General features: G+C 42.0%; 1 protein-coding gene across 1 annotated transcript in view; it reads left to right on the forward strand.

Moving 5' to 3' along the window:
- The window catches only part of LOC120802314 (ryanodine receptor 1-like), a 50,261-nt gene that overhangs the window by 14,217 nt on the left and 23,500 nt on the right, over nt 1-12,544 (forward strand). The window contains exons 34-74 of the mRNA XM_040149990.1: nt 68-294; nt 397-835; nt 910-1,108; nt 1,217-1,346; nt 1,416-1,488; nt 1,595-1,795; nt 2,300-2,411; nt 2,512-2,655; nt 3,254-3,527; nt 3,632-3,746; nt 3,886-4,018; nt 4,110-4,204; nt 4,282-4,417; nt 4,521-4,707; nt 4,835-4,946; nt 5,046-5,166; nt 5,391-5,560; nt 5,683-5,903; nt 5,989-6,079; nt 6,182-6,322; nt 6,416-6,579; nt 6,677-6,755; nt 6,988-7,077; nt 7,168-7,308; nt 7,402-7,479; nt 7,559-7,634; nt 7,738-7,861; nt 8,119-8,234; nt 8,362-8,429; nt 8,538-8,659; nt 8,800-8,849; nt 9,040-9,100; nt 9,207-9,333; nt 9,462-9,573; nt 9,673-9,754; nt 9,831-9,961; nt 10,059-10,379; nt 10,473-10,713; nt 10,875-10,962; nt 11,052-11,144; nt 11,710-11,724. Coding sequence (XP_040005924.1) covers nt 68-294; nt 397-835; nt 910-1,108; nt 1,217-1,346; nt 1,416-1,488; nt 1,595-1,795; nt 2,300-2,411; nt 2,512-2,655; nt 3,254-3,527; nt 3,632-3,746; nt 3,886-4,018; nt 4,110-4,204; nt 4,282-4,417; nt 4,521-4,707; nt 4,835-4,946; nt 5,046-5,166; nt 5,391-5,560; nt 5,683-5,903; nt 5,989-6,079; nt 6,182-6,322; nt 6,416-6,579; nt 6,677-6,755; nt 6,988-7,077; nt 7,168-7,308; nt 7,402-7,479; nt 7,559-7,634; nt 7,738-7,861; nt 8,119-8,234; nt 8,362-8,429; nt 8,538-8,659; nt 8,800-8,849; nt 9,040-9,100; nt 9,207-9,333; nt 9,462-9,573; nt 9,673-9,754; nt 9,831-9,961; nt 10,059-10,379; nt 10,473-10,713; nt 10,875-10,962; nt 11,052-11,144; nt 11,710-11,724 — 5,700 coding nt within the window. The remainder of the gene's footprint in view (nt 1-67; nt 295-396; nt 836-909; nt 1,109-1,216; nt 1,347-1,415; nt 1,489-1,594; nt 1,796-2,299; nt 2,412-2,511; nt 2,656-3,253; nt 3,528-3,631; nt 3,747-3,885; nt 4,019-4,109; nt 4,205-4,281; nt 4,418-4,520; nt 4,708-4,834; nt 4,947-5,045; nt 5,167-5,390; nt 5,561-5,682; nt 5,904-5,988; nt 6,080-6,181; nt 6,323-6,415; nt 6,580-6,676; nt 6,756-6,987; nt 7,078-7,167; nt 7,309-7,401; nt 7,480-7,558; nt 7,635-7,737; nt 7,862-8,118; nt 8,235-8,361; nt 8,430-8,537; nt 8,660-8,799; nt 8,850-9,039; nt 9,101-9,206; nt 9,334-9,461; nt 9,574-9,672; nt 9,755-9,830; nt 9,962-10,058; nt 10,380-10,472; nt 10,714-10,874; nt 10,963-11,051; nt 11,145-11,709; nt 11,725-12,544) is intronic.

Below are 12,544 nucleotides of genomic sequence, written 5' to 3' on the forward strand. Positions count from 1 at the left end.
ATATTTACGACTTTGTTATGTAAATCTCTTCTGCACATAATTTGTCTTCCTTTACTTGTCCTGCCAGAACATTATGCCAATCTCTGCTGCCATGTTCCGGAGCGAACGCAAGAACCCTGTCCCCCAGTGCCCTCCTAGACTGGATGTCCAGATGTTAACCCCAGTCATCTGGAGCCGCATGCCCAACCACTTCCTGGCTCCAGAGACAGGGCGTGTAAGTGAGAGACTGGGCTGGACGGTACAGTGTCAGGAGCCACTTACCATGATGGCCCTCCACATCCCAGAAGAGAACAGGTCAGAGCTGAATTACTCAGCATTTGTCTAATGCATTATGAAGAATTACATAAATTTGCTGTTTTTTTTTTCATCAAAATTAACCCCTTTGGCATTCTCTAGGTGTATTGACATCCTGGAGCTGTCTGAACGTATGGACTTGCTGAAATTCCACTATCATACTCTGAAGCTGTATGGCTCAGTGTGCGCTTTGGGAAACAACCGTGTGGCTCACGCTCTTTGCAGCCATGTGGATGAATCCCAGCTCTTCTACGCCATAGAGAACACCTACCTACCTGGACCAATGAGGAGTGGCTTTTATGACCTGCTAATCAGCATGCACCTTGAGTCTGCCAAGAGGAACCGGCTTGGAACCAACAAGGAATTCATAGTTCCAATGACAGACGAAACACGCACTATCACCCTGTACTCTGACAAATCTCATGCTTTACCTGGGGTCGGCCTCACTACATGTCTACGTCCCAAACTCCATTTCTCTTCCACTGGGTTTGTGGGAACAGATCCAGACATCTACACACTGAGTCCAGTCCTCCCCTTACAGGTGAGGTGGAACAGGTTTGGCATTTTAGGGAACTCCGGAGACACTTATAATCATATGTTTGCTTGTGTTTCCAGGTGCTAAAGACCAAGGCCCTGAACATGCTGACTGAGGCAGTGCAAGATGGAGGGCAAGCCATGAGAGATCCTGTCGGAGGCAGTGTTGAGTTTCATTTTGTTCCAATCCTGAAGCTCATCAGTACCCTCCTCATCATGGGTGTGTTCGATGATGAAGATGTCACACACATCCTGAAGATGATTGAGCCCACAGTCTTCAGTGGCAAGAAAGCAGAGGAGCCTGCTGAGGAGAATTCCAAGTTGCAGGAAGAGAAGGAACAAAAAGTACCCCCTAAAATAGGAGTGATGAAGGAAGAAGAGCAGGAAGCCGTGGGGGAAGAAGAAGAGGAATATGAGGATGATGGCTTGGGTGAAGAGGAGGAGGAGGAAGAAGTGGAGGAAGAGGAAGAATTAGAGGAGACAGAATCCATCATGCCACATGAAGAAACGGTGAACAAGTCAGAGCAAGCAAATGGCGAAAAAGGAGCTGAGGAAACAGAGAAAGAGATAAAACCTGTAGAGACAAGTGGGGAGGCTAAAGAGGAACATCTAGAGCAAGGACTTTTCCAGATGAAGCTTCCAGAGTCTGTCAAATTGCAGGTATTTCTGGTCTTTTTAGAATGTCCAAAAAACCCTCGGTTTTACAATGATACTGTTAGTATCTACTGTATACTATTATTGATTCAGTTTTGCTTTTGTCCTTTAGATGTGTACTCTACTGCAGTATTTCTGTGATTGTGAGCTACGTCACAGAGTGGAGGCCATCACTGCCTTTTCAGACCAGTTCGTCAGCCAGATACAGTCCAACCAGAGGCAGCGCTACAATGAACTTATGCTGGCCTTCACCATGAGTGCTGCCGAGACTGCCCGCAAGACCCGTGAATTTCGGTCCCCACCACAGGAGCAGGTACACTCAGACAAATCCATATGAAGAGAGCAGAGTACATTTGTTGATTGTGCAATTTTTAAATTCAAGAAAATCTCCATTCTAAAAACACTCAAACACTGTTTAAAAAGGCATAGCAGGAATCTACCGTGCATTTCTGCGCTACTTTCTCCATTCGATGGTGTATTTTATTTTTTTCTGGTACAAAACTGGTTAAACATAATATCAAATTCCAACTATTCTGTGCAGCTGATTTAAAATGCACTCAGCTGCACACTGAAAACAAAGCATGCTCACTATATCCTACCAAAGAAACTCGTCTCAGCCAGTGCCTGCATGCAAGAACTTCAGCTTTCTTTTTGGGACAGAATATATTCCTCAAAGAACAAATATAAATCCCTCTCATTAGGTGACTCATCTGTCTGAAATAAGTTTGTAATTGTTGTCATAACTAAGATTAGCCATTTTTGGCTTTTGAAAATAATATGAGCATACTTGCTTGTACCTTTTCTTGCTATTGCGAAGGTCAACATGCTCATGAACTTCAAGAACTGCTCTGAGGATGAAGAATGCCCCATTCCTGATGAGGTCCGCGAATCCTTGCTGGCTTTTCACAATGCTCTGCTGGCACACTGTGGTCAGTTTTCATCTACAGTATCAAATCTACTGACATCAGCATTTAAAATGAACTAAATTAGATATAAGTTACAATATTTTATTTAAAACTTCACTCTCAGGTGTTCATATCGAAGAAGAAGAACAAGAGGAAGAAGTGGATAATTCTCTCCGTGGACGGCTGCTCCGTTTGTTGGAAAAGGTGAAAAAATCCCGCAAGAAGAAGATAGAGGTAGAGCCTGAGCCACAGGAAGATAAAAAACCAAGTGAGTCTCTCATCTTTTGCATGTCATATGCAACTGCAATAAAACTGTGTATTTTGTAGATCAACATTTGTCTGGAGAAAAAAGAGATACTTGACCAGGTTAAGTGATCCAAAGGAAGAATATTAGAGCATGTACTAGAATTGTAAAAGCATCAGCATCAGTAGTCACTTTTCGCTGCTTTCCAAAGTGAAATGCATTGAAAACCATGATGAAAACATGCTACGAAACGACATAACTCATAATTAAAATATGAATTGTCCAGAAAAAATCACAAGTCATAATGGTACTTATTGGTCATATAAGAACAACTTTGTTCACCCCTTGATTAGGAACTACACTGGCAGAAATATGAGAGTTGCCCTGTTAACTCATGAGTATTAAATAGAAGATTTGTTGAACATTTTTGTCTGTTCTTCGATGAAATAGTGCTGTGTTATCCCTGTTCATTCCCTGAACTTGAAACTTTCTTTCCAGTAACTTTAGAGTACCTATTTGAGACTTTGCTACCCCATATCAAAAACCTCCTCTATAATCACAGTCACTACAGTATATAGTATCTTTTATACCATTGCTTAAGCTTCTGGACTCTTTTTACCAGGCACATTGCAGGAGTTGATTTCCCATACAACGATCCACTGGGCCCAGGAGTCATTTATCCAGAACCCTGAGCTAGTGCGCATGATGTTCAGCCTCCTTCACAGGCAGTATGATGGGCTGGGTGAGCTCATGCGTGCCCTTCCCAAGGCCTACACCATCAATGCAGTGTCAATTCAGGACACCATGGACCTGCTGGAGTGCTTGGGTCAGATCCGCTCACTTCTTATTGTCCAAATGGGTCCAGAAGAGGAGAGGCTTATGATTCAAAGCATTGGGTGGATATAAGATTTCATTTATTCTGAATATCTTGTCTTGAAGTGAATTCTTTGATAAATGCATGTCATTAAAACTATAGTAACTTGATTTTTGTCTCCCTTAGGAACATCATGAGTAACAAAGTTTTCTATCAGCACCCCAACTTGATGCGAGCTCTGGGCATGCATGAAACTGTCATGGAGGTTATGGTTAATGTACTGGGCGGTGGGGACTCAAAGGTATATTTTTTGAAATGTAGGCATGCTCCACAGATAGACCTTGCTTTCTATTACCACCAGAGAATAGACAAAAGAAGGCAATAAGATTAGCCTTATATGTTACGTAACTTTACATTTGTAAAATGCTTTCTTCCAACAGGAGATCAGATTCCCTCGAGTGGTGACAAACTGTTGCCGTTTTCTCTGCTATTTCTGTCGCATTAGTCGTCAAAATCAACGCTCTATGTTTGACCACCTCAGCTACCTTCTTCAGAACAGTGGCATTGGCCTTGGTGATTTTCTTTGAGTTCCAGCATTATTCTTGATATGTTATTGTTGACATGTGAACTGTGATAAAGCTCTACATTATGTGCTGTTCTTTAGGAATGCGGGGCTCCACTCCCTTGGACGTGGCTGCAGCCTCTTGTATCGACAACAACGAGCTTGCATTGGCTCTCCAAGAGCAGGACCTAGAAATGGTAACATATAATCAATTTTTACAAAACAAGAATTGTGCAAAATTGTTCATCACTTTAGTACACTGATGTCTTTCCAGGTGGTGAAATATTTAGCTGGATGTGGACTGCAGAGCTGTCCAATGCTACTGTCTAAAGGCTATCCTGACATTGGCTGGAATCCTTGTGGTGGAGAGAAATACCTTGACTTTCTTCGTTTTGCTGTATTTGTCAACGGTCTGATTCTTAATGTGCTACAAAATACAGTATGTAATACTAATCCATAATGTTTTAGTTTTACTCCCATATGAATAACAAAGTGTGTCTCTCCCTCCCATAGGAGAGAGCGTAGAAGAGAATGCCAATGTGGTGGTACGTCTCCTCATTCGCAGGCCTGAGTGCTTTGGTCCAGCTCTGAGAGGGGAGGGAGGCAATGGTCTGTTGGCTGCAATAGAGGAGGCCATCAAAATATCAGAGGACCCTGCAAGGGATGGCCCTAGTGTTAAAAAAGACAGACGCTTTCCCATGTAAGAGCTCTTAGCTTTGGTTCAGAGGCCTTTTGGTTGTATTTGATGAGGCGCCAGTGAGTGCATTATCTCCTCCAATGTTGCTGTAGCAGAAACAAATAGAGCCACTATTTTTTTTTTTTGGTAGGTTTGGAGGAGAGGAGCAGCATGAGGAGAACAGGGTTCACCTTGGAAATGCCATCATGTCTTTCTACTCTGCCCTTATTGACTTGCTGGGACGCTGTGCTCCAGAGATGCACGTAAGCTATTAAAGGGACTGAGAAAGAAAGAACAGATACAAGAACATGAAATCTAGTTGGAAATGCCTTTATAGAAAAGCTGAACTCTTGTCTCTACAGTTGATCCAGGCTGGTAAGGGTGAGGCTCTGAGGATCAGGGCCATTCTGAGGTCTCTTGTCCCTATTGAGGATCTGGTGGGAGTCATCAGTCTTCCTGTTCAGATTCCTTCTTTTGGAAAAGGTAAACACATGAGAGACCATATTGAAATGGTTGTGTGGCATTAATCAGTGTTTATTTATTTTATGAACACACAGAGTATATGATGTCAGTATCCTGACTAGCATTCTTTCAAGGTTTAACTACAGCTGTATGCCGAAAGCTTGTTGTGCCATCAGATCACTTCTGTCCAAATTAACATAGTGTTAATAATTGCTCCAAAATGTTTTTTTTTATGTTGTGCTTAGACAACAGCATCATAGAACCAAAGATGTCAGCTAGTTTTGTGCCAGATCACAAGGCTCCCATGGTGCTGTTCCTGGACAGAGTGTATGGTATTGAGAACCAGGATTTCCTGCTCCACGTGCTGGAGGTGGGCTTTCTGCCTGACATGAGGGCTGCTGCCTCCCTGGACACAGTGAGCTTCAAACAATTTACAAACATACAGTCGTACTGTACGTGACTTTTGGGGAGAAGTACAGAGCAGGATTATACCCATACTGTTGCATTTAATTCATAGCTAAAATTTCTCTCCAACAGGTTGCTTTCAGCACAACAGAGATGGCCCTCGCTTTGAACCGCTACCTGTGTTCTGCTGTGTTACCACTCATCACCAAGTGTGCCCCACTCTTTGCTGGCAGTGACCACCGAGCCATAATGATCGACTCCATGTTGCACACAATCTACCGGCTGTCTCGTGGACGAGCCTTCACAAAGGCCCAAAGAGACATCATTGAAGAGTGCCTCATGGCTTTGTGCAAGTGCGTTTAACTTCATGGCAAACTTTACAGGTCATTTAATATTGCCAGGTTAGAAGAAGAAGTTAATTTGTTAATCATTTTTCAGACATCTACGTCCATCCATGCTTCAGCACCTGTTAAGACGGCTGGTGTTTGATGTGCCCATTCTCAATGAGTACGCCAAAATGCCACTGAAGGTATGAGGACCTTTAAACTATTAAAGCCAACTTCCCTTTGAGTTCAGATGTTTTTCTGGTATTAATTTTTTACTTTCACTTTTATATTTTTGTGTCCTGCAGCTTTTGACCAATCACTATGAACGTTGTTGGAAATATTATTGCCTCCCCAACGGTTGGGCCAACTTTGGAGTGGCATCAGAGGAGGAGCTGCATCTGACCCGCAAACTGTTTTGGGGGATCTTTGAATCTCTTGCACACAAGGTGGAGCTCCTGCAATAGATTGCAGGATTTTTCTTGTTCCATATTATAGATGGTGTATGGACATATTTTAATGCATTGTCATTGTGATTCCAGAAATTTGATGCTGAGATTTTCAAAATTTCAATGCCATGCATATGCGCCATCGCTGGAGCCATTCCTCCCGACTATGTAGATGCCAGCTACTCCTCCAAAACAGAGAAAAAGGCATCAGTAGATGCAGAGGGAAACTTTGATCCTAAACCAGTAGAGACCACAAAGTGAGAGGATTTTTGTCATTATGCCTTTCAAGACATAAAGTATCTCTCTGTAAAATAATTAAAGCTACATGTACTCTGATCTTTCCTCCAACCACAGCACTATCATCCCTGAGAGACTGGATCCCTTTATCAACAGATTTGCTGAATATACACATGATAAATGGGCCTTTGAAAAGGTAGACCATTTGTTTTCACTCACTGTTATCACTCACAATAGTCGAATACTATTCTTCAGCTAATTCAGGAGTTTGGTTAGTTTGATCAGGACAGCTGTACATTACATGCTAAAAAGAATAGGATTTATAAATCCAAATGGATACAGACTCACTGCAAGTAAGAAGGGAGCCACTTTATTTGTAACCGTGAATCACAGCTGTAATACAGATTGTATATGTATGTATTTTTCAGATCCAGAATAACTGGTCATATGGTGAGGTGCTGGATGAAAATGCCAAAAATCATCCCATGCTTAGACCATACAAAACCTTCTCAGAGAAGGTAGGTTCCCAGTCACACTGTGCATTGAATCTTCTGTATTTTAACTTCATCTTTCTCTGCTTCTGATCACTCTGATTTTTCTTCTGGTAGGACAAAGAGATCTACCGTTGGCCAATCAAAGAGTCAATCAAAGCCATGCTTGCGTGGGAGTGGAACATAGATAAAGCTAGAGAGGAGGAAGAGTCGGAGAAGAAGAAGGCAGCATCACGAAAAATCTCACAGACAGCTCAGGTTAAGAGGAGTTGGATGAATGTACAAATACTAATGTTATCGCAGCAGTGTTATTTGTCATACGATTTATAATGATACCTCTGTCTGTTCCAGGCAACCTATGACCCAAGCCATGGTTACAGTCCACAGCCCATTGATATCTCACACATGGCTCTTTCGAGAGACCTGCAGGTATGGAATGAAGCGTTTGAACCATATGTGCTATAATCTTACCATCTGATCAATAATGAGAGTTCATATCTGTTCACAGTCCATGGCAGAGCAACTGGCAGAAAATTACCATAACACCTGGGGAAGGAAGAAAAAGTTGGAGCTTCAGGCCAAAGGTAGTATATTTTCTTAGAGGAGGGAACTCACATATATGGGAAATTAGAGACTTGGCTCTTCCTGCTTTCTTCAAGAGTTTTGATTGTGCATTTGTTTGTGTAGGAGGTGGAACACATCCTCTACTGGTTCCCTACGATACTCTGACGGCAAAAGAAAAGGCACGAGATAGAGAGAAGGCTTATGAGCTGCTCAAGTTCTTGCAGCTTAATGGATATGCTGTCACAAGGTAATAATGCAAAAGAACATTTTTTTTTATTCATACTGTTAAAATTCATTTTCACTTAATCTGCTAACATGTTTTTCCATTTACTGTATTTTGTAAAATTTTTTTTTTTTATAAGGGAACCAGTATTGCACTGACATTATAGTTTGAATTTTTCCTCATGAAATTATGTTTTATGATGTGCCACAGATACTCATGGGAGAAATATTTCATTAAATAGAAGCACAAAGTACAAAGAGTTAAACCCTGTTTCACTTTAGGGGCCTGAAAGATATGGAGTCTGACATCTCATCCATCGAGAAGAGATTCGCTTATGGTTTCCTGCAGAAGCTGTTGAAATGGATGGAAATTGCCCAGGAGTTCATTGCTCATCTTGGTACTGCGGGGGAAGGATGAAGAACAGATACTGTAACATCTGATAGAGTTGTATTGGTGTAACTTGAGGTAGATCTTTGTTGCCAGTGTTACTGCAATATTATCATATTTTGCAATGTGTTTTACAGAGGCTGTGGTAAGCAGTGGACGAGTGGAAAAGTCTCCTCATGAGCAGGAAATCAAATTCTTTGCCAAGGTGAAACTCTTGTTTGAAGCTAGAGTGGACACAATTTTGAAGACCCAACTTGTCCTCATTGCTGTACTAAGTGTGAAAACTCACTCTCTGAAACTCTCTCTCTCTCAGATCTTGATGCCTCTAATCAACCAGTATTTCAAAAACCACTGCCTCTACTTCTTGTCAACACCTGCAAAAGTTCTTGGTAGTGGTGGCCATTCTTCCAATAAGGAGAAGGAGATGATTGCAAGGTGATCTCTCTCTTATATAGAAATATCACGCAGAGATGGTGTCCTGTGTATTATTTTCATATATCACTTTCCTTCTTATATCAGTGTTTCCTTTTTCTTGCATTTCCTTTCCTTCCTTTTCCTTTTCCTTCTCATCATAGTATCTTCTGTAAAATGTCCGCTCTGGTGAGACACAGAGTTTCTCTCTTTGGTAAGGTGTCAGTTTCTCAACATCAGTCTTTCTGAATCTTGCCACTCTTTCTCATATGGGGCTGCATTGGGTTGTCTGTAATTTATCTTTCACTTATCTGGGTTAGAGCAAGTGTAGTTGTTCTAACGCAGATAATTGTAGTTGGATTCTATAAGAAATTATAACAGCAGGGCTGTTTTTACATGTGCAGGAACGGATGCTCCAGCAATTGTTAACTGTCTTCACATTCTGGCACGGTCATTGGATGCAAGGTTTAGTCTTTTTAATTTTCTCACAACATGCATAACACCATTCGGATAAATATGTTTTTGTTATGTTTTTGTTTTTAATTCTAATACTCCTTATTCACTTTATTAGGACAGTAATGAAGTCGGGGCCTGAGATTGTGAAGGCAGGGCTGCGATCATTCTTTGAAAGTGCTGCTGATGATATAGAAAAGATGGTAGAGAACCTCAAACTGGGCAAAGTGTCCAAAGGCAATCAGGTAAGAGAGGAACACAGCATTTGAAATGGTTTTGAACATTTTGCTATCCCTGACTGTTGCAAATCTGATAAACACTGCACCTTAAATATCCCGAGTCCATGATGATGTGCTGCTTTTCTCCTTTAAAGCAAGTTAAAGGCGTGTCCCAGAACATTAACTACACTACCATTGCCCTGCTCCCAGTGCTGACCTCCCTGTTTGATCATGTCGCTCAGCACCAGTTTGGAGATGATGTAATCCGTAAGTGTTTTCACATCAGGGCTATTTCGGATTTCACACGGTGTTCATTTATTCATTTATCATTTCACTGCTGTACCCGTCTCTGTCGCTTGCATACAGTGGATGATCTACAGATGTCATGCTATCGCATCATGTGTAGCATCTACTCCTTAGGGACAGTCAAGAATCCACATGTTGAGAGGTAACTCCCTATCTCCATTCATTAAAATCTTTAAGTACCCTGGGAGCATTATTTCACTTGCCCTTTACATTTACAGGCAGAGGCCAGCTCTTGGAGAGTGTTTGGCTCACCTTGCAGCAGCCATGCCAGTGGCCTACTTAGAACCCCTTCTAAATGAATTCAACGCTTTTTCTGTCTACACCACAAAGACACCCAGGGAGAGAGCCAGTGAGTGCAATACCCTTTTCCTCAGATTCGTTTCTGTTTAACAAAGTCTTGTTTCTGAGTTTCACGTCTTTCACTATTTCTCTTGTGAATGCCAAAGTCTTGGGCCTTCCCAATGAGGTCCAGGAATTATGTCCAGACATTCCAGAGCTGGATGCTTTGCTAAAGGATATTGGGGACTTGGCAGAGTCAGGGGCTCGTTATACTGAGATGCCTCATGTGATTGAAATCACTTTGCCCATGCTTTGTAACTACCTGCCTCGCTGGTGGGAGAGAGGACCTGAAAACTTCCCTGAGATAGAGGGCCAGCTCTGCACTGAGGTCACGTCAGAACATCTTAATCAGCTGCTGGGAAGCATCATGAAAATTGTAGTCAACAACCTGGGTATTGATGAGGCCTCCTGGATGAAGAGGTTGGCTGGTGAGCACTGCTTTGAACTCTATGAATGTGTCATTGCATACACCTGAGTGAGTTTCTGTAGAAGTGAAAGACACTATTTGTTTTCTTTCCCAGTGTTTTCACAGCCCATTGTCAGCAGGGCAAAGCCAGAAATGCTCAAGTCCCATTTCATCCCAACAATGGAGAAGCTGAAGAAACGCACTTCGAAAGTGGTGGCTGAAGAGGACCATTTGCGGATGGAGGGGAAATCAGAGGGAGATGAAGAAGACGGCACTATACGTGATGAGTTTGCTGTCCTCTGCAGAGACTTGTATGCCCTCTACCCTCTACTTATTCGCTATGTGGACAACAACAGGTACAATAAAGTTACAAACACCAACATTTAAAAAAAAAACTTTGAACTGTGAATTCTGCCTGGTACTGACAGAATTGCAACCTAGAGCACTTAACTTTTCATAGCGTTAAACAAACTTGATGTGACTTTGGGGAGCCTGACTGTAATATGCTCTGCTACAGGGCCAGGTGGCTGACATGCCCAGACCCAGATGCAGAAGAGCTCTTCCGAATGGTTGGAGAAGTCTTTATTTTCTGGTCCAAATCTCATGTGAGTATGTTCACTTGGCCTTGGAATGCAGCCATTTGTAGCTGCTCACATTATTTACTATATTTTCTCCATTTCTCTCTCTATTGTAGAACTTCAAGCGGGAGGAACAGAACTTTGTGGTGATGAATGAGATCAATAACATGTCATTCCTCACCGCTGACAGTAAGAGCAAAATGAGCAAGGTGAGATGATAAAAGACAAAACCAGTGCTGCAGGGAGGCTGGTATGGTGCTAGATCTCAAATCAGGCAGCTGATTAAAAAAAACCAAAAAAAAAAAACCTTTAGGACTGTATCGCAGGCACATTGTAAAACAACTGTATGTGTTGCTTTCTTTGTGCCTTCATTTTGTTTATCATAATTTTAAGATTTTGTTACTTTACCAGCCATTTTCAGCCAGTTATAAATGGTCATTTATTAAACTCTGTATTATTCTTAAAATGGCCTCAGGAAATTCAAAATTATGTATCACTGATTATAATCCAACAAAACAATCTAAGACAGAAAGGGAATTATGCACCATCGTTACCAGGTACAGCATTTCAAAGTTTTTAATTTTGTACGTGTTCTGTTTTTTTTTTAAATATATTTTTGTTTATGGGGCTTAGTTTAACATAGCGAAGCCTTCCATAACTTTTGGAGGTTTTGATTTAAATTCGCAATTTTGAGAACGATAGCAGTTGTGTTAACAATATTCTCTCTTTGGCTGTCCCTTGTCCTCTTCTTTTGGGTTGCGGCTGGGTTTCCAGGGCGGGGACTCAGAGGTTAGACTTGTTCCTGCACGACCACTGTGCTGACCGCATGGCACCTCACTTTGAGGGAGCTTTTCATCAACCTCCCCAGCACACTGGCACATCTGATCCACATACGCTCCCAAACACACATGTAGTACACTCAATCGCTCACTCGCAAAGACACACACAAAGACATGCACATTCCATTCAGAGAGACATGACCGGAGATAACTAACTCAGTGCCAGTGACAAATGCTTTTTCTGTACATGCAGCTGTGTCTGCTCAGTCATGAATACTTTGCCGCCTGTTACAAGTGGAACAAAACTCAGTTGAGAATTTGTCATTGCTATATATATAAAGTTAGTTATATTAATAGAATATGAATATCCTAGCCAGAAGTTTCTTAATTGGAGCAACAGATGGAGTTTGGATCCACTTACACTGTCATTAGTATTGCTCTGACCCAACGTACAAGCCTCTGCAGGTCTTGTGCACTGATACACAGACTTAGATTGGCCACGGCTTTTACAAAACTACTGATTTATATCTACACAGACTTAACTAACTGTTATAAATATGCACCAGGAGAGACACTCACATTACTCTCATAAAGGATCACTGGACAAAAGGGCAGGCCCCATCTCTGGGCCGACCCCAGTCCTGCCAGTGTGTGAGGGGGGGAGTCTGTAGGCGCTTGATGAAAGTACTCAGCTGTAGAATTGGGCTCATGGCACTGGGCTTTACACCAAGCCCAAGGTGGCAGTGAGAGCACAGTGCCATCATCCTGTCACTGAGTTTGCTCTTTTTTGAACATAGTTGAGTTGGAGTCTTCTAGTATGTCTTTTGTTT

This window comes from Xiphias gladius, chromosome 17, assembly GCF_016859285.1.
Source record: "Xiphias gladius isolate SHS-SW01 ecotype Sanya breed wild chromosome 17, ASM1685928v1, whole genome shotgun sequence".
Taxonomy (NCBI): Eukaryota; Metazoa; Chordata; class Actinopteri; order Istiophoriformes; family Xiphiidae; genus Xiphias; species Xiphias gladius.